Below are 19845 nucleotides of genomic sequence, written 5' to 3' on the forward strand. Positions count from 1 at the left end.
TCTTTCTAGTGAAAAACTAAAAGCTTCCTCAGCCCATGAGATTCCTCTTGCAACACACCAATTAACCTCAAAACCTAAGCCTCAACGTCCCCGCCTCCATTACTAACACCAAAACACGCCCTAACAGCATCACCAAACCGATAAATAGCCTCCGCCATCTTCTCCTCCGTAGCAGCCGCAAACGTAGCCCTAAAGAACAGCTCATGCGCCTCGAATCCCTCACGCTCGGCTGTGAACCAGGAACCGCGAGAGATGAGAACCCCGTTCCCGACGGCGGCGAGGAATACTTGATCTTCCATCTCGGCGATGGTGAGAGGTTTATTGGTGGACTGCGAGGGGTGGAGTTTGTGGTTTAGTTTCATCCAGAGCTTACTATGTTAGTACCGGGAAATGGTCAGAGGGTAGGTGGGACTTACAAACATGCCAGCCGCGGGCGGATTCCACGATACGATATCTTTTGGAAGAAACTTCTCACACGCTTCGAGCAGTGCGTCTCTCCGGCGTGTGTATTCGAGTCTCAAATGGATCAACCACTGCAAATACCCGTGATGGCCCCATGTCTCATCAAGCAATTTGTACAGCACTAGCTGTGAAATCCCACTTGGGTTCTGGTTCGAGCACTCGTTATGTCTGACGAAGCGCTCGATGATCTGCTCGGACGCAGTGACCCATCCGACTCTCGTGCCAGGCGCGATGACTTTCGAGAACGAATCCATACGCATGACTCGCCCGTCTGTATCCATACTCAGATACGTCGGGATGAGCGCCTTGAGGAATTCCTCGTTGGTCTTGGGGGCGGGGACGGGCGGGGAGTTGGGCCCTGTATACGGTTGCATCTGGAGGAAGTAGTACGGCTCGTCTTCGAAGATGTACAGATCGTGTTTTTGTGCTACTTTGTAGATGGCTTGGCGTCGCGCTGTGCCTTGTGTTGCTCCTGTAGGGTTTTGACCGGATGGAACCGTGTACAAAACTCGTGGTTTTCGGGCTTTTCGAGCGGTGGCATCCCAATTTGTTAGGATCTCGTCTATTAAGTTTGGGAGGAGACCCTCGGAATCCACTTGAACTCCTACGAATTTGATACCTAATGGAAGAGCGGTTTCGACTGCTGAGGCGAAGGTGTATTCTTCTGATATGACATAATCACCTCTTTCGCAGAAAATTCGGTATGCTTGTTCCAAAGATGAGGTACTTCCCACACTGAGAGCACATTGCCAGTCCTCATACGGAGGATTGCATACGATCTCTGTATGCTCTGTCACGAATCTAATCATCTGCGCGGAGCCGACTCCCAGTCCGTAATTCAATGCAATCGACAAGTCGTACGCACCGGATCCGTTTGAGACATCGTACTTGCCTGTCGTGACAGTTGTCCCCGTCTTACTAGTTTCTTCTTCACTGAACCCAGGTGGTGAAGGGACTTTGATAGTCAACTCTTCTATTGGGAAGTTTTCTGCGCATGGCAAGCCACCACCAAGTGATATTAACCCAGGTTTACCGAGATATTTTGCCGCACCTTTCAGACTGGATGGCATTCTAGATTTACTCTCAAGACTCAGATAATCTTCAATTGAGGTTAGTAGGTGATATGAGTGGGGCACCAGGGTTACGAACTATCCCATCTTTTCGCTTTAGGTTTGCCAGATGACTTTTGTCAGATCGTCAGTGAGTTTCAAAAAGCACAAATCTCATCACTCACCGGATGCTTGAAAAAATCACTACTGGTAAACGCAGCGGTTCCTCCATTTAACTTTCCCGCCTTCGCACGCCTAGCAGAAACACCATTGACGGTCAATGCATCTGGTATAACAATGCCTTGCGTGTCTGAAGTTGCCAGAACTTCAATAGCTGCTGGAGGAGCCATATTCTGAAGATCGAGAATTGTAAGATGTGATGCTGGAAGTAAACTACGTAGCACACCTACAGTCGAAGTGTGTACGTACTTATGCCAGCTCTATATGCAGTCTGCCGCTGAGCTGTCGGATGTGACTGGCTGTGATGCGATTGATTGTCGGTTTATTTGTCAAATCAAGGGCGCTGTTTGGAGCAGCAGTGGGGGGTTGTGAAAGCGGTCAAGAAACGGGGTGAATTGGATAATTAAGATAGATGGTGCGTATGAGGCACAGTTGAAGGTGACAACAGGTGAGGAAGAAGTACTTGCTCCGAAGTCCGTCTAGTACGGCGAGGAAAAGGATTTAGGTAGGATTGCTCGGTGGAGCAGATATGTTGAGCGAGTGAAAGCTATTCGTACCGGACGCCCTGCGAAATCGGGTAAACACCGCCAAGTGCTGTCGTTTGGTTGTAGTCATGGTCTATCTTTCCTGGCCAAACACTGTAGACTCGACCCCATTGTTGATAACTCTCGACGTTCGATTTGTGATAATTTCCTTATCGAGCCGTTACTAGAGCCGCAAGGTATCGCTTTAAGCCGCTTAACGGCGGAAATTGACTAATAGCAACAAAGAACCTGGAATGTAGAGACACACGTGATGAATGGACTATCATTAGGTCACACGACTAACGCCGAGTTAGTGCTTTTCGAGGGCAACCCTCGCCGCTAAGATGAGACGAGCTGTGGTTGGCCGTGGACAAAATAAGGGGTAGTTGAAATATGTAACATCCAACAAATCATATTCTCGTCGAATATGCAGGGGAGAGCAGGCAACTCCAGATCGTGCTGTCAAGATAAAAAGATTTATGTCTTTGTTTATGTTGTAATTACTAAATTGGTTAGAACACCACTACCGCTTATCTCTTCCACCGCGAAATGAAATCTAGGGCACTTGCTTTAAGCTATAAGGCTCAGAGTGGATTGATACTTGAGAAGTCTACTCCTTGTTCAAGTTCTTAGATCAGTTTTGATTTCCAACCACCCTCTCGCGCAAAAACTTCCCCAATGCTCTTTCCGACCCAGAGAACATGCTCATCGGTATACCGCGGACCTACGAGGGTGAGACCGATAGGTAACTTATTTTCTCCCCCAAAGCCAGGAATGTTTAGGCACGGAACTTGGAGAATGGTCCACATCGAACAGAAAGACTGTGGTATATCAGTAAGGGGAATGTCCATATTTGGCGCTGTATTAATTGAAAACACGCCATTGGGGAAAACGAATAGGGTAACTAACAGCATCTCCAGTGCTCCCCAGACCTACAGGAGCCTCATCAACAACACTAGGTGTGAACACGGCGTCAAATTTGCTGGCAAGATCATCCCAGACTGGACGTAGCCTTGCGCATCCATCATAAGACTCGAGTTGTGCTTTCCGGGATAGTTTGGTGTGGTTTTCTACATGCCCATGAAGCATCGAATGCATTTTGTCTTTTGCAAGAAGATAATCTAGATTCCATTAGGGACATGCACATAGTATTGAAATGACAGGCACGGCAGCATACTTCCCAGAAATGACGTTCGACCTTCGCCAGCAAGGACATTTGCATGCCAATCCTTAATTTTAGCGAAGTCTTCAGGTAGCTCTATCTCCTCAACCTTCGCTCCCTGCTTTTCTAGGATCGACTTGGCCTTCTCCCAGGCACCTTGCGTTCCAGGTCCAGCTTTGGGCCAGTTGGCTGTTTTGCAAAATGCCACCTTAGAGCGTTTAATATCAAATGGAGTTGGCTTGACGGGTTTATCGTCGGCCAGTTGAAATACTTTAGCGAGGAGTTGAAGGTCAGCAACAGAGCGAGCATAGAGTCCGAGGGTATCACATGTGATCGAGTACTGTGCTAAACCCTCACGAGATATTGCTCCCCAGGTCGGCTGCGCGCGTATTAGCTCACTAAACGGATTTACAGTCCACTACTCAAAACACACCTTCAAAGCGAATATGCCATTAAAGCTCCCTGGTCGAACGGTTGAACCACCCGTTTGAGTTCCCAAGGCAATTGGGACTTGGAAATCTCCAACTGCAGCTCCAGATCCGCTTGAAGAGCCACCTGGAGTTCTAGTCGAGTCATGTGGATTGCTGGTTTCTGGGCCATCAGTGACGGACGCAAATTCTGTTGTCGTGGTTTTGCCAAAAATCAAGGCACCCGAAGCACGGAGTGTGATGATCGGGGCAGCATCAACTGTACTAGGCTCACTGCTCGTGTATATTGCCGAGTTATGTTGCGTTGGCATATCTAATCTGTCATCAACCTAATGCTCAGCAAGAGAAAGAAGAGCTCATTACCCTTAGTAAGAATCACATCCTTCACTCCGATGGCGACACCATGAAGCGGCCCGCGTTGTTCGGCTGGTATCTGGTCAAGTGCTCGAGCTTGCTTGAGAACAAAATCAGGATCTAGGTATGCCCAAGCCTTGACAACGTGATCTCTTTCCTTGATACGAGAGAGAAGAGACTTTGCATATTCCTCAACGGTAAGGTCACCATTTTGCATTAGGGATAATGCGTGACTAGCGTCTAAGCGGTAATGTTCAGCCATAATGAAATGTCGTAGTGTGATTGGCTACAGGCTATACAGGATAAGTTCTGGATCTTTGAGTGTGGTTAATAAATGTCGGGAGGAATTTTGAGACGAAAGATTTGTTTTCCAACAACAGCGATGGGTATAGGTGATATATTTGTTAAGAAAGCTGAAATTTCTTTGGCCAAAGCCACTTGGCATGCTCATGTTTATATCTAGGTAACTGTTTTCAAGAGTGGGTACTATTAGACTTCGGCCTTCGGATGTATGCCGATTATCTTCGGAACAGCGACATTATAATCAGAACGCATACCAGGAAGCCGGTCGAGTAGCCATTCAAGGAATAAGCGTCAACTATGTTAAGATTCATCTCCAGCCACGCTGATCAAATAATTGATATGTCCTGATCATGCTCAAAGTGCTTCGATATCATGGAGACCTCGCGTCACATCACGTGCTGTTCGTATAATTTGAACGAGGAACTCATCGTCGCTTGTACAGTAATCTAGGCTGCAATATCAAGTAGTTGAGTCGGAAGGACACTGCGCTTACGCTATCGTGTTTGGCATGCTGTATCGGATGTCTTGACTGGTTGTCAATTGTGCTTCCTGGGATCCAACTCGGTCATCACCATGGAGAGCAGCAAGTACCGTCTCGCAATTAGTCTTCCACCTCGCCGCCAAAATCAACAAGCCGGAGCTTTCTGGCATCCCGCGGATGAAACTGCGCAACCTTTGACCTGACCAAGAATCTTGCAGCAGCAGATTCTCGGGTGAGTTCGACATATGCCCCTGGCCCGGTACCACCAGCCTCCACGAGACGGTTTAACAGCTGCTCTGTCAAGTCTCGCATTTCGGCTCCAGCAGCATCTTTCTCATCCCAAGTTTGTTCGGCTTCAGCCATATCACCGCTCTGTGGCTTAGAGCCCCATATCTGGTCAATTCGTTGTTGGCGTTTGTCTTCACTGGGTAGGTTCTTTGGCTTTTTGGCTCTCCCTTGAGCATTGAACCCAGCTTCAAGCATTGTCTCATCGACACCAAGATCATCACCCACAATCGGCCCTCCAAGTTCCTCAGCGGCTAGCATCGGCGCCAGATGATCGTTGATAAAAGTTTGAAAGGCCTTTACAAGCCTCCTAGTCTCTTCATTGTAATAATTCTCCTTCGCTTCCAATTCACGTAACATGTCCTTTGCAACTTGACTTTGGGGCTTCTGAGTTCGATCATCAATCTGTGATTGCAGCACCAATATCCGTGTTCTGATATCAGCCTGTATTGTTCTAGAATCATCAAGAAACGCTGACTCTTTCGCAAGACGCTGGCGGGTATCCTCAAGGTCAGCCTGAGTCTGCTGAATGGAGTCTTGTGTTCCCTTTATACATTTGTCTGTTGATTGTATTGCTAACAATGCTGAGAGAGGGGAATCAGGCCCCGGAAGCCACAGCTGCTTGGGTTTCAAATCCTCATATACTGCCTTGAGTGATAGTATTTGATGTATTTCAATCCTCAAATCAGCGGAAGGGGTAGATTCAACAGGCGCCGTGGAAGCTCTTAGCTAAGTCTTAGTCAGCTCTAACATATATCGATGTAAGTAATCAAGGATCACCTCTTCCAGAAGCTGCTCTTGTTGCTTGACACGTTCTTCTAAAATCTTGAGCGTCTGATCTAGACGCGTCGTATATGAAGCTATGCTTCTTGATTCTTGTGGTAAGTTCATTTTTGGTGTGACCGCTTATCTCATTATCATTACCTGTGGATCGACCTGGCTTCGTAGACTCCCACTTTGAAGTCTACTTTCGACACTCTGACGGGCCCTTTTTCCTCTTGGAACACATGGAGGAGACGCGAGGACACACATTGGTCATGTGATGATGCACAAAGCTTTCTGCCTAAGGTTCCGAAAAGAGAACTTTCCCGGAAGCCTACAATTGGGACATTAGCTGCCCTCCTGGACGCAGATGGGTTGACTTCTGGAAATATTTTTCAATACCCACCGAGTAGGCGACTAAAGGTTCTGTAGTAAATCTAAGTATTTTAGTTTTTCGAAGAAGTGGAAGGTACTCGTAGTCCGCTGAAATTGATGTGTGCTGGCTGCAGATGTTATGCCTGAAAGCACGGACACATCTGGTCGGCTCTTTAAGCTTAATGGTCCTTCCGATTTATTTGAGCTTCTCCAGAGAGCACGCCTCGCGACGTCAGCAACAACTCCATCAACCTTTGAGCTTTTCCATCTCTTCTCCCATTCCGACGTTGATCGATTTGTGCTCTCCTACATTTGATTCTGATCGGGAATACCAATCTCGCAGGCTACGACTCTCCACCTCTCCATCTCGATACTTCGACCATAGTCCGCTTCCCGAAACCAAACAGAAACACCTCCAGCAAACGCTCAGCAGAGCTGCAGCCCGACCCGACCCCAGACAAGCTACAAAAGAAGAATCGACAAATCGTCGTTGGCGGGCCTAAAAGGTTTGAGGAAAGGTCTCTACTACTGCTTCTCCCCAGGGAATATCTCCTCAATCTCAATCACCTCCACACATCAACCAGTTCGCATATCTTCATCATAATCGTCTTCGCCTTCACATTCAGCCTCCTTCCTCCACAAGCACACGATCAATTTCTCAAGACTTGTACTTCTGTATCCGCACCACCTTCCCGCTCCCTTCATACCTTCGACTCCATCCTGTTCTCAGCACCCATACACACGCTCTCCTCCTTTCCGATCACTTCCACCAGCACGTTTTCTTTCGAAGGCCCCTGGTGTACATAACGATCAATCAATCAATAATTGTTCCGACCTCCTTCCCGACTGCTTCTCCAAATCTTTAGTGAAGAGATTAACCATTAGCACGCATTATGTCTGCCTCACCACCCCCTACAACCACTCCCGCTCAATCGACCAAGAGACCTCTCGAGGACCCTTCATCTCCTTCAGCACCTGACGATCGCCCAGAAGCCAAACGACCGGCGCTCGATAAAATCGTAAAAGGCGAGGAAGACCAGAAGCCCGACGCTGGTACGGTCGAGCTCCCGGTTGTCAGCTCCACACCAGATACGAAGGCACCTACAAACGGCGTAAAGTCACAAGGCGTTGATGGACAAGGTGACACAGCGGTACCAGACGTTGCACCACAATCGATTGAGACTACGACTTCCTCAAACAGAGAGCACAGTGTCAGCTCGACACTTCCTCACGATGAGAGTTCTTGGATCCATATTCGAGCAGTAATCACAAGCGCTGAAGCTGCCACGGTCATTGGCAAGGGCGGCGAGAATGTGTCTCTGATTAGAAAAATGTCTGGTGCTAAATGCACAGTCAGCGAGTACCAGAAAGGCGCTGTTGAACGGATATTGACTGTCAGTGGAGTAGTAGATGCTGCGGCCAAGGTATGAATCTCATTCCGTAGTTTTGTGAATCCAGCTAATTGCAAAAAGGCATTTGGTTTGATCATTCGCACGCTGAACAACGAAGAGCTTGATAAAGCATCTAGCGCTGAATCACGAACCTACCCGCTCCGGCTGTTGATTCCGCATATCTTGATCGGATCAATCATTGGTAAAGGTGGTATGCGAATTCGAGAGATTCAAGAAGCATCTGGTGCTCGTCTTAACGCCTCAGATGCATGCTTACCACTTTCCACCGAAAGATCGCTTGTTGTCCTTGGTGTGGCAGATGCGGTTCACATCGCCACATACTATGTTGGCAGCACGCTCTTTGAACAATTGTCAGAGCGATTTGGTGGGCCAGCGGCCTCTGCATATGCGTCTCGAAGCGGTGGTCCAGCCGGTGTAGTTCCGGGCGGCATGCAAGTCGTTCCATATGTCCCTCAACCAGCTGGAGGAAACTATGGACATCCAGACAATCATCGTGGTCGTATGGACCGTGGTCATCACGGTGGTCATGGTAATCATACACCGGCGCAACAATATGGCCAGCCCTATCAACAAGGCCCTCCACAACAGCAACAAACTCCGTTACCAGTTCATTATGGAGGTGGAGGTCCTGTCCAAGGCTATGGTGGAGTCGGACCACAACAACCTCAATTGGGAGGTCAGCCTGGTCCTCAATCGCATGCTGGTCCACCAGCGCAGCCAATGCAAGGTTTGGTGCCAGGCCAGCCACTGACCCAACAAATCTTCATTCCAAACGACATGGTTGGCGCTATTATCGGCAAGGGTGGACAGAAGATCAACGAGATCAGACAGCTCAGTGGAAGTGTCATCAAGATTAACGAGCCACAAGACAACAGCAACGAGAGACTAGTCACCATAACAGGTACACAAGAATGTAACCAGATGGCACTTTACATGCTATATTCACGGCTTGGTTAGTTTATTTGCTCCTGAATGTGCTTCAACTTGCTAACGTACTTAATAGAGAGTGAAAAGCACCGAATCTGATCCGGTTACTGAACATGACAGCATTATGACGAACAATATTTTGCACTTTTTGGAAGTTCGAGTTTGTTAATGGCGTTTCAGGGGGCAAATAAAAAGGTCATTGAGATCAGGAGATATTATCAATTCTCTCTCATTTACAAGTTGTTTTTGCTCATCTTGGGATTGGACGGTGAACCGGTGACATTCCACCATGTATTTGAGCATTTAGGTAGTCAGAATGTGACAGATTTCAAACTTGAACTCGTTAAGCTCTATGGTGTTGTTCGCATTGTGATTGAAGCAGTCCAGGTTGCTGCAGTTGAGTAGCTTACTTCTTCTAACATCAGGACAATCGTTGTTCATGAGTAATTACGGTATGAGAGATAAAATCGTTTTCATGTCGCTAATATTACAGTAGACCCACCACCATCACCCTAGACCTACATCCGAAAGTCCATTCGTACTCCTCCAAACACCCTACCTAGCAGCCGTCTTCCCCGTAATCCTAACCCCATTCTCCTCCAAAACCTTATCATCATCCTTCCCCTCCAACCTCCCCTCCTCATTCCCACTCCCAGTCGGCGGCTTCATCCCCCCCCTCTCCCCACCCCGCCTATACTCACCATCAGACTTCAAATCCTTCTCCACCACATCCGGAATCCCGCTTTCGCCATACGGCCGCTCGCTCGTCGGCAACACCGATTTACCCTGCACCTTCGCCTCCGCAGACCCAGGTTTCAGGATATGTCCGTCGTCGTCTTTCTTCACTTCTTCCTTCTCTGAAGAATCGGGCTCGCGCGATGTAGGCGTGTATTGTGCGCCCTTCGTGTCCGTCGCGTCTGCGGGTTTGGAGTCTGCGGCGCGAGGGGCGGTGGGTATGCCTTGCGCTGGGGTTGCGCCTTTGATGTCGGCGCGGGCACCCATTTCTTCGGAGCTGGGTTCGGTGGTGAAGCCTGGTTCTTTGACGTTGGAGTGGGCGGTGCTTGAGGGGCCGCCGATGGGGGTTTCGTTGTTGGTGTGGCCTAGGGGGTCGGACTTGGACTCGCTTTCTGTGTTGGTTGAGTGGGTGGAGTCGGATACACCTTTGCCTAGGTGTGAGGTGCCGGTGACATCGTCTCTTGCGCCCATTTCTGACGAGTTCAAGCTTGGATTTTGGGTGAAGCCGGGTTCCTTTACGTTGGAGTGGGCTGTACTGGAGGGGCCGCCGATAGGTGCTTCGTTGTTGGTGTGGCCTAGGGGATCGGTTGTTCCTGTGTTTCTGTCAGTGGTAGACTTTGAGATGGACATGAAGAGACTTACCACTGTAGTTTGGCTGGGATGAACCACCAATTGAGTCATTCTGTTGCATGGAGCGTGGAACACTTTCATCGGTTGCAGCTGTGTTTTGTTTACCTCCAACGACATTGGCGGCTTTGCTGGCGAGGTTATTGATAGTCTCCATTTTGGCGGGGTATTTTCTGGCGTGCTGAAGTTTGTCTTGTTGGAAATTTAGATTTAGGATTTAAGCTTTCTTGATGTCTTGAATATAGTAGATGAGAAAGCTTGGAATATCTTAGGAAAATATTTACTTATAAACCCCTCATGTGCCCCTCCCCCTCACTTGTTGAACGAAATCCGGTCTCGATAACGCAGAAAGGGGGCGCCTCGCTTAGGGACGTCATTGCAAGCAACTGCGGGGCAAGATCATCATTTTGACAGCTCTGGTCGATCGATCCCCCACGACCAGAAATGTCAATTCATACAGTAGCGCTTATTACTGTAACTGGTTCCGGTCCGTGGTAGCGGGCTGACACCATTGACGCTTTTCACTTCGAAAGAGATAAGGAACGGAATGTATGAGGGGTATAAGTGTGTGTCAATGTATGTTCGAGCTACCAATGAAGCCTTAGACCGCAGACGGCCCACTGGTTCCCGTACCAGGCCCGTCATTGCTTCCTCCTCTTCGACTCCAGTTCGACAACCTAACCAGATTCGTGAAGAAAGACTTTGTGACAGCGGGAGGAGGTGCGCCTGGCGGTGGTCCACCATAGATCGCGTTATCATCGTACTTTGGCGGCACTTCTCCTGGTTTCCCATGCCTCGAATATTCAGGAAGCATTTCAATCCCATCCCCATCTTCATGCTGGCGTGGTACCCGAATACCAGGCAACATAACTCCCATATCCGCCAGTGACGGTTGTGTAGGAGCTAGTTGCCTCTGGGCTATCCTACGTCGATGGAAACATCTATATGCATATGCAACTGCACCTAATCCTGCTACAGCGCCGATGATGATGATGATCGCCATTGCGCCTTTTGGCAGTAATGAGCCTTTGCTCTGGGAATAGTGTATAGCTGTGTCGGTCGTGCTGCCCAATGCGATTCCTGAACATGAATATAGTTTTCGAGACCCTTTGTTTATAGGAGAATATGATAGTCTATCGAAAGGGGTGCAATTGAAGTCTGCATGTGTAGTAGCTATATGGAAGCCCGCCGTATAATCGATCAATCTTGGCATATAAACACTAAATGCAAGGTTAGCAATCTTCAACATGGAGATCAGGAAGCTTATCGTACGTCTCAAAATTTCCTGAAAAACTAGCATTTCCATCAATAGCACCAGATGCGCCCACCTCTGTCCCTCCTCCTAAACGCTCTAAATTCAAAGATTTGAGGCCTGGGTTGTTGGCAACTGTAAAGGAGCCATTACTCAATCCACCGCCAACTTCGGTCAGCATTGGCAGACTCAGATCCGAAAGCAATTCGTTGTCTTCAATGTGTATATCTCCTGCGACTCCATTGAATGCCGGAGCTGCAAATCGCTCAAACGAATTTCCCGAAAGCACAAAGTTTCCATCGACCTTCGTAAGTCGTGGAACGCTCACCACAGAGACTCCTTCCAACGAAAGTGAATTGGCACGAGATAATGCGGGTAAATCTACAATCATGTTCGGTCCATTACTGGCGATATGTATTGATTGTGCCTCTTCGAGTGTGGTCAAATTGATCGTACGGAGATCTTTGTTGCTGACTATTCGAACATTCTGCGCCTGATTAAATGTGCCAAAATTGAAAAAGTCCAGATCTTGTATACCGGACGACGATATGATCAAATCCCCATATATGTTGGCTCCGACGTTGCCATATTGATCAGCTTCTTTTCGCAAGACCGGCTGAACAAGATTCGGTACATTGATCCAGGATAACGTATCGACGGCCGCTGTGCTCAGCGAGGGTAGAGACAGATTCGATAGTAGACGGACATCCGAGATGGTGAAATTGTGGTTTATCCAATATAGAGCAGGAGCAGAGACGTCGACCAATAAAGGTGACGAACTGATTTGAAGGTTATCGACTCGTTCGATGCCATTCAACGTGAGCTGTGTCAAGGACTGGCTCTCGACGATGATCGTACCGGTGACATTGACGCAAGAGCTGAGAGCATCTGCTTCAGCTTGTGTCGTAATTGTGCGCGATTGCTGGGTGCATGCTGGATGATGATTAGCAGTTTTCGCAATGAGAAACAAAACACCTACAAATTTCAGCAGCAACAGTCCATGTCGGAACGGCGGCCAGCCACAGCAGCCATGGCGCAGCAGTCCCTAAATTGGAGTATCCAGGCTTCATACGTTGAAACAGCAAACGGGTTAAGCGAAGGAGAGACACTACGATACGGCCAGAACAAACAGTATATATATATATTACGGAAGACGGACGGATATGACTTGGAACGAGATCTCCACCCTCCTCTAGAGTCGCTCAAATTGCAAACTATCGGTCCGCCGAGCTGCACCCTGTAAGGCTACGTATTCGCACCACTTGGCTGTGGAAAAGTGGGAATTCGACGTCTGACACCCGTAAAGACTAATGGAAGAGTCTGTTTGAATTTAAAAGAGCAACGATTGGAGGTGGAGTTTGCTCAATTGAAATTTCCATGTCTATTCCTCGTTCTAAACAGAATGGCAGCTTGAGAATTGACTCTCTCGTCGACTTTTCCGTACCAAACAATACCACCAAAACCAAGAACATATTTCTTCCCCACCTTGAAAATGCACGGCCAAGAATACCAAGGCTTGACTCCAGGCCTACAGAGCTGAAAGATCTTTAATATCCAGAAATGCCGAGTTCCGTTTTGCATATCATAGGACATTGCGACGAAGCCTCTTTGAATCTGTTGCTTGGTATGCTTGAGGATGACTTGCGGTGCACTAGACGATGTTGCTCCCGCAGTGTTGCCCAGGCTCGGCTCGAGACGCCACGACGGGGGGCTGGAGGGGTACCTACTTTCTAGATGCGAGTACGGAGTACGATTCGGATAGGACATGTACATACACAGCGTATTACGAATTCTAGAGCGTCTACGTGAGCAAGTACATTGTAGCTCAATAACTACACATTAAGCAAAAACAACCCGATCATTCCAAAGATCCCAGCAAATTAAAGACAAGAATCCAGGCCAAATACCCTCAAATCAACCCTTCATCCAACCATGACATCCTCATCACCAATCTCAGAACTCACCACTCTCCACCTAAAACCCGGCATTGACATCCACAAAGCCGACTCCCAAGCCTGGTCTGAGATCCTCAAAACAATCTCCTCACAACCCGGATTCCTAAGCTTAACATGGGGTTCCAAGATCGAAGACCCAACCATCATAATCCTCTGCATCAGTACCTAACCCCCCCAACCAAAACGGACTAAACTCACAAGAAATAGACTGGAAATCATACAAAGACCATGAAACCTTCACCACAGCGTCATTCTACACATCCTTCCTCGAAACCGTCTCCGCCCTCTTCACAACCGTCGAAATCCACCACTTCACGCCCCCGCAATCCCTTCTCTCAAAAGTCCCCGTCGTAGAAACCGTGACCGTCTTCCTCGCCACCCCAGAATTCTATGGCTCAAACCTCACCAAGTTCGCAAACGCGGTACGTTCATCTTCAACGACCGGGTTAAAAGGAGTGGAGATTGGAGAGGTGGTGGAAGAGTTGGCGAAAGAGGAGGGAGGGGAAGCGGGGAGGGCTTGTAAGTTGTTCATTGGGTGGGAGAGTGTGGAGGATCATATGGCGTTTAGGGAGACGGCGGTTTTTAAGGAGAATATTGGGTTGTTGAGGGAGGGAAATGGGGGGATTGAGATGGTGAGTTGAGATCTTGTTAAGTACAGGGGTTTGATGCTAATGTTAGGATAGTTTCATGTTGCTTTCAAGGACAGTTTGTGAGGGAATTGCGACTGGAAGTGTATATCATAAGATGGGTAAAAAGGGTTTGTGACGTGAGAAAGCGCTATACATACGTTTAGAAAATGTAAAAAGTAATTGTGAGATTAGCTTGGTATTATGAGTTACTAAGTGTACTATGAGACTGACTGGTATCATTCCCCCCAACCCAGAAACCAACCCAAAAAACCACGTATATGAGCCCAAACCGCCCATGATACAATACAGCGCTATTCCAAGACCCAAACTAGTACAACATAGAGTACAAAAGAAAGAAATCAGTCACTAGTAGATCGGTCGATTCTCCTCCCACTTCTGCCGGACGATTTCCGGACCAGCATCAGTGCCACTAACAGGACTACTTGCCTCGTCGTATACACCCCAACTGACTCTGCCAGATTTGCGGCGCTTTTCTCCACTCTCCAATGCACCGACGGCTCCTATCCACTCCCAAACTCGGCTAACTTCCCCAGTACTCGGGCTTTCACGTTGAGATGCGCGAACATTTGCATTCATCTCAACAACAGCTCTGACTTTCTTCCACAAAGCCTCTCGCTTACTGAGACTATGTTGGTCTCTCAAGACGTCGTCTCTAAGCTGACCAATACTGATCCAGTTCTCTGGGAAGGTCTCTCGGTCTTGGACATGTAAATGTGCTTGTGTCGCAAGTCTATCCAGCGTTAACGAGACAAGATGAGGGACTAAAGCCTTTGTGGCTGCTCGTGAACGGTAGGCCGAACGAAGATAAAGACCAAACGATAACATTCCGATTACAGCACTAATGACGAGGCGATTTGCTGCCAATGTGTGTCTAAATTGTCGTTTGACTGCACAGGAGAAAGAAAGTCGGGCGAGTGAGTTACTGTCGAGAAGCGTTCGGTTTCTGTAGGGGGAGAAATGGACCTGGTTAGTGGATTGTTGTCAGAAATATGTAATTGACCTCCGAAAAGTTGAAAACAGCTAACATTGCGTTTAAAAAAAGGGAACAAGATCGTTTGACTTACCCATCATCTGTTTTAGTAACTTCTTCTCTGCCCTCAATTTCTCCAATGGCACCCGCCCACAATTCTTCAAACTCGGCCTTGCCCATCTTCTTGGAGCGTTTCTTGCTTACTTCCGTCTTCAATTCTTCCGCGTCGATTTTCACAGTTGGTTTTGCTAGGCCAGCTTCAGTTGTCAGGTCCCCACATTCGAACTTTGCTCTCCGCTCCCGAAGCTCTTCAACAGCTTTGTCCGCCACAGCCTTCACTTTCCGTGCCTTCTCTCCATCTGGCTCGCACGTAGGAGCAATGGGAATGCGGCCACCCAAGGCGAGAGGATGTTGCTTGAGCAGGTAATCACCCTCGCATTCCGTCTTTAGTTTCTCGAAACACTGAGCATGTCGAGGACATGGCTCGCATTGAGGCTCTACGAGCACTTGAAGCCAATCAGGAACTTCGACATTCGCAGGAAGCACTTGAACCGCATCTCGGCCAACACCACAATATCCAACTGCAAACTTCTCCTGGCTATACCATGTAGCATAACCTCCAAGAAGGACGACGATCGCCAGCCAGATAGGCCCGCTCATGTTGAAAGCTCGTCGCTGCTGAGGTTTAACTCTTCTCGGACCAAGGGCGTCTACGCCTTTTACTGCCAGCTCTTGGGATATTTCTAGCTGCTCTTCTGGCGTGAACTCTTCACTAGCGACAACGCCATTCTCGTCTACATGCTTGAGGCTTTCAAGTTCACTGATTGGAATTTGGAAGGCAGCAGACGTTGACGGGACTGGTCCATCCGTCTTTCGTCTTGTCGACGAAGTGGATTTTCGAGTGCTGATAGCTGTCCCTACAGACTTTCGCCTCCTCTCCCCGCTTGTGCTTCTTGATTCAGAAAGAGGTGAGCTTCCACTCTGAAAAGGGTTATCGTATGTGAAAGCACTCTCGCGACGTTTGGATACTGTCGGGGCGTCGTCAGAGTCTTCTAGTTTGATTTTGTGAACTGGCACAACTGCCCCGGGTGCCTCGCTTTTTCGGACCCTCCTCACAGTCCGCTGCTCTGCATCTGGATCCGCGCTTGTATTGGTGTCTGAGGTCCTCGTTTGCCTAGTTTTCGCGGGTGCTAACTTTTTGGTAGGACTTCTAGTTCTCGCACGAGGGAGTTCGGGTTCCAACTCCACCTCTTCCGATCGCAATCTTGATGGCTTTCTTCTGGTCGTGCGCGGGGTCGGCGGTGGTGGCATGGCTTCCTCCTCCAAATTTTCCTCGGTTACTGTGCTATCTTGTGACTCTGCATCGGTGATTCCTCGACTGGTCCGACGAGCTCGTGCTCGAACAGAGAGGATCTTCTTTGCCTTTGGTTTGACTTCATCCTCAAATATCTGAAGCAGTTGTGCTTTTTTGGCATTCGCAGGGTATGTGATATCGTGCGTTACGAAAATTGATCGCAACCTCGGGACGGTAAGGCTGGCGGGCTCAAAGCCAGGCTCCAAGTATTCAAGTCCTTCGTAATCCGACATCTTTCAAGGAGGTGGCTTGTGTAATATGGAGTTCGCAATGTGTGAATCTCAATAGTAGCGGTGGGTAACGAAAAAGTGAGGCAAGGTCGCAAAGTATACGAGATGTTGATGTGTTTGCGAAATATCCTATCAAAGAGAGGGCGGCGTTTGAAATCAGGTACTCTGGATAGTTAGAGACAAGCTCGTACCATGACGTAAACCAACATGCGTAGGCAGAAGCCCTTTCCGGGGACTAGACTCAGAACTCAGGATTTGGATAAAATAAACCAGTCAAAGCCTTTTAGTATCGAAGTCGCGTGGCCGTGGTACTTCGTCGGTCGCGAAGCAAAAGATAACGGAGGGGGGTGCAGTGAAAATAAAGCTGTGAGAAATGGTTGTCTGGCGAACAAGCGGTAAAACGGCGGGCGCTGATAGGCAGAGGTATCCCATGTCGAGGTGCTCGCCCGCGACCTCACGTGCCTGCCCATCACTCGCTAGACCACGCTAAACTAGCGTGGGCCGTGCGCTGCGAGGTCTGTATAAATTCGATCGCTCCTTCCCAAAAATTTCTTTTCTTCTTCAGACGATCTTACTTGTAAGCTTCACCCCAAACCTTCACGGTCTTTCATGTATGCAATTGCTAACTCCCTCACAGCATAGAATCATTTCTATAGTAAACGTCCTCTTCTGAGATCCTCTCACGAGCCTCAGACTCCAACCCGGACGATGAGCCGATCCTCGGTGCCCAAGAGTGAGGCCTTTTACTTTCGCACTGTCCGAAAGGATGGCGGTGTTGCGATTAATCGCGATACTGTATAGAGAGTGGCGATGATCTTGTCCCTTTTCGTGCTGGCTTCGGCCGCGTGGACTGGGTGGGTGCTGATGGACGTCTGACGGGCCATCTTTTTTTTTCATTGTTGGTTTTGCCTGAGGGCAGGATCGCGAAGAAGATTTTTTCGGTGCAGAGATTTCATCAAGAAGTGCACAGCTCACGACGTCCGGCCAGCCGACTCACATTCGACTCTAAAATACATAATTGCACGATGGAATACAAAAGCGTCGGGATGGTAGCCTTGGTCGAGTGCTATGCGAACAGTCCTATCTGCTCGTCGCGAAGCAGATTGCGATACAAAGCATGTTGACTGTTGGAATGAAATTGAACACGAGAATTACTCCAGCGGTCGCGTAAACAAAGATGACTCCTTCGAAACACTACTGCGCATTCGTGACAGGAAACCTAACTGCCTCAAGTCACGTAACTTCTGAGATGGATCGTGAGCTGTTTCTTTCATTAGCAGGCCAATGATCCAGTGCCCAAATGTACAAAGAACTTACACCTACCCTACAGCTTCAAGGCAGAATCGCGGCAGGCCTCTGAGTTCTATGTCGCGTATCTTAGTCGATTATATTACCACAGGGAGGAGATTGTATTTCTAATTCGCCAACTGGCTTTTTTTATTGGTTTGTTGATCGTCCGATCATTTGTGCTAGACTACTGGTCAAAAATAAATTAAATCATCGCTAACGCCAACCATTACCAGATCAAAAATTCCACCTTCTGCGCTGCCGAACCGGATGCCCAACAGCTCACATAATATCAACCTTCTTGACCTCAGTCCATTCCTTCTCGACCTTTGGCACGGTTACCACCAGAACACCATCTTCCAACTTCGCAGTGATCATGGCTCCATCGACTTCTTCTTTCTCTGCATCTCCAGGTGGGAGTTTGACGATGCGTTCGAAAACACCTACCTTCCTCTCGCTTTGTGCTAAGGTCTGCAAGAACTCTTCATCGCCTTGACGATAAACTACACCAGCAATGTTCAAGACTCCTTTGTCTTCGTCCCAATGGACTCCAACATCTTCCTTCTTGGCCCCTGGTAGAGCAATATGTAAAACATAAGCTCTCTCAGTAGAGAAGACGTCGACTGGCGGGACGAAACTGTTTACATCGTCATTTTCGGAAACGATTGTACCCGATCTTTGTTGGTCAGTTCCATTCCCAGGAGCCTGCTCGGCGAAGCCACGGAATGCTTGTGCCAGTGGGTGGTTTGATAGAGCTTGCATAAGTCCACTCATATCGAAACCACCTGGGCCACCAAATGGTGGTGGTGGTGGACCTCTTGGGTGGCCTCCCCATCCTCGAGGACCATGTCCATGAGGTCCTCCTCTACCCCGTCGACCGCACCCTCTTGGTCCGCGTCTTCCATGTGGCGATGACTCTCGATCACTCCCAGAATGCTCTCCGTCCGAGTGGGAATGTTCTCTTCTACCGTGATGATGTCGGCCACCTCGACGACCATGGGATGGTCCATCTGCCGGCTCACCTTCTGGGCGTTCTCCTTCGGGACCTCGCTCTCGGGATGGACCTCTAGATCCTCTCCTTTCATGAGGACCGCCGTGTTGTCCTGGTCCATGTCTTCCTCGATGACCACCGCGTCCACCCCATGGTCCTCTTCCAAACCCACCTCCCCAACCGAATGGTCCTCCGAACCCGAAGGCTTGTGCTGGATGCTGATGATCTCCGGTTTCTTCTGGATGTGGTTGAGGTCCAGGGAACCCCTCAGCCTGATGGTCAACACCTGCTCCATGTTGGTTGTCGAATGCTCGTACGAAGTCCCAGAATGGGAATTGCTGATAATTGTTGTATGCCATGTTGTCGTTTCTGTCTTGTTTAATGAGGTAAAAGAATTCTTCTTGTAAAGATGAAATTGTATACAGAGAAAAAAGAGACACGTAGAGGAAATGATAGCAGCTATATACTCTTAAATTGTACCAGCAGTTAACTCCGTACCTAAGAGGCCAACTCCGTAGCTGGCCCGCACTCACCACGCAGGCACGACAAGCTTCGTCAACGTCAGCCATCTGTGCAGCCAATAATGGTCTGAATCATTCAGCCAGCAACAGCATACGCAATTTGGGTAGAATCACTGTGAACGAGATAGAAAGCACGAGTACAAAATAGAGGAATGGTGTGGTGTGATTGGACGCTGAAGTGGGAGAGCCGCGTATGCCTCCACAGATAGGCCATAAACTCGACGCCACAACATGTGAAGCTGGAACAAAGTGTGGCTAGAACTTGATTAAATCGATCTTAGATCCTTAAGCATTGAATCACCCCTCAAATGTGACTCAGGTTGGTGGAATACTTGAAGCCGCCAAGCATGTTGTGTTTCTTTTGATATCGCCACCGGAAAATGTAGTTGAATTGCCGAGACCGTCGGTCATTTCTATCGACCGTGTCAGCCGTGACATTTCACAATATGTCTCGCTCGGATTTACTTGTGTTTGGAATACAGATTGAGTATGCTATGCTTCAACTTTGTACTTTAATTACATTAAACGATGGTGCAGTAGCTGATTTCTCTCTTGTGCCAAAGTGATGT

At 48.5% G+C, this 19845-nt stretch overlaps 9 protein-coding genes across 9 annotated transcripts; 2 read left to right on the forward strand and 7 right to left on the reverse strand.

Moving 5' to 3' along the window:
- Positions 1–74: 74 nt before the first annotated feature.
- Positions 75–1861, reverse strand: GLAREA_00731 (PLP-dependent transferase; the record flags this gene model as incomplete). The annotated part of the gene is made up of 4 exons (XM_008085489.1): positions 75–368; positions 417–1561; positions 1612–1645; positions 1697–1861. The coding sequence occupies 4 exons, from the start codon at positions 1859–1861 to the stop codon at positions 75–77; spliced, it is 1638 nt and encodes a 545-aa protein (XP_008083680.1).
- Positions 1862–2844: 983 nt separating this feature from the next.
- Positions 2845–4421, reverse strand: GLAREA_00732 (Amidase signature (AS) enzyme; the record flags this gene model as incomplete). The annotated part of the gene is made up of 5 exons (XM_008085490.1): positions 2845–3036; positions 3125–3336; positions 3393–3756; positions 3811–4118; positions 4169–4421. The coding sequence occupies 5 exons, from the start codon at positions 4419–4421 to the stop codon at positions 2845–2847; spliced, it is 1329 nt and encodes a 442-aa protein (XP_008083681.1).
- A 642-nt stretch (positions 4422–5063) lies between these two features.
- On the reverse strand, positions 5064–6119 carry GLAREA_00733 (uncharacterized protein; the record flags this gene model as incomplete). The annotated part of the gene is made up of 2 exons (XM_008085491.1): positions 5064–5957; positions 6009–6119. 2 exons carry the CDS (start codon positions 6117–6119, stop codon positions 5064–5066), a joined length of 1005 nt encoding a protein of 334 aa, XP_008083682.1.
- Positions 6120–7258: 1139 nt separating this feature from the next.
- On the forward strand, positions 7259–8803 carry GLAREA_00734 (Eukaryotic type KH-domain (KH-domain type I); the record flags this gene model as incomplete). The annotated part of the gene is made up of 3 exons (XM_008085492.1): positions 7259–7789; positions 7838–8729; positions 8781–8803. The coding sequence occupies 3 exons, from the start codon at positions 7259–7261 to the stop codon at positions 8801–8803; spliced, it is 1446 nt and encodes a 481-aa protein (XP_008083683.1).
- Positions 8804–9259: 456 nt separating this feature from the next.
- Positions 9260–10223, reverse strand: GLAREA_00735 (uncharacterized protein; the record flags this gene model as incomplete). Its single annotated transcript, XM_008085493.1, has 2 exons — positions 9260–10032; positions 10082–10223. The coding sequence occupies 2 exons, from the start codon at positions 10221–10223 to the stop codon at positions 9260–9262; spliced, it is 915 nt and encodes a 304-aa protein (XP_008083684.1).
- Positions 10224–10667: 444 nt separating this feature from the next.
- GLAREA_00736 (L) lies at positions 10668–12388 on the reverse strand (the record flags this gene model as incomplete). Its single annotated transcript, XM_008085494.1, has 3 exons — positions 10668–11286; positions 11339–12251; positions 12298–12388. 3 exons carry the CDS (start codon positions 12386–12388, stop codon positions 10668–10670), a joined length of 1623 nt encoding a protein of 540 aa, XP_008083685.1.
- An 862-nt stretch (positions 12389–13250) lies between these two features.
- GLAREA_00737 (Dimeric alpha+beta barrel) lies at positions 13251–13986 on the forward strand (the record flags this gene model as incomplete). The annotated part of the gene is made up of 3 exons (XM_008085495.1): positions 13251–13434; positions 13481–13905; positions 13957–13986. 3 exons carry the CDS (start codon positions 13251–13253, stop codon positions 13984–13986), a joined length of 639 nt encoding a protein of 212 aa, XP_008083686.1.
- A 282-nt stretch (positions 13987–14268) lies between these two features.
- On the reverse strand, positions 14269–16480 carry GLAREA_00738 (uncharacterized protein; the record flags this gene model as incomplete). Its single annotated transcript, XM_008085496.1, has 2 exons — positions 14269–14866; positions 14988–16480. The coding sequence occupies 2 exons, from the start codon at positions 16478–16480 to the stop codon at positions 14269–14271; spliced, it is 2091 nt and encodes a 696-aa protein (XP_008083687.1).
- A 1566-nt stretch (positions 16481–18046) lies between these two features.
- GLAREA_00739 (HSP20-like chaperone) lies at positions 18047–19114 on the reverse strand (the record flags this gene model as incomplete). Its single annotated transcript, XM_008085497.1, has 1 exon — positions 18047–19114. The coding sequence occupies one exon, from the start codon at positions 19112–19114 to the stop codon at positions 18047–18049; it is 1068 nt and encodes a 355-aa protein (XP_008083688.1).
- Between the last annotated feature and the right edge of the window lie 731 nt (positions 19115–19845).

This window comes from Glarea lozoyensis (genome assembly GCF_000409485.1).
Source record: "Glarea lozoyensis ATCC 20868 chromosome Unknown GLAREA3, whole genome shotgun sequence".
Classification (NCBI taxonomy): domain Eukaryota; kingdom Fungi; phylum Ascomycota; class Leotiomycetes; order Helotiales; family Helotiaceae; genus Glarea; species Glarea lozoyensis.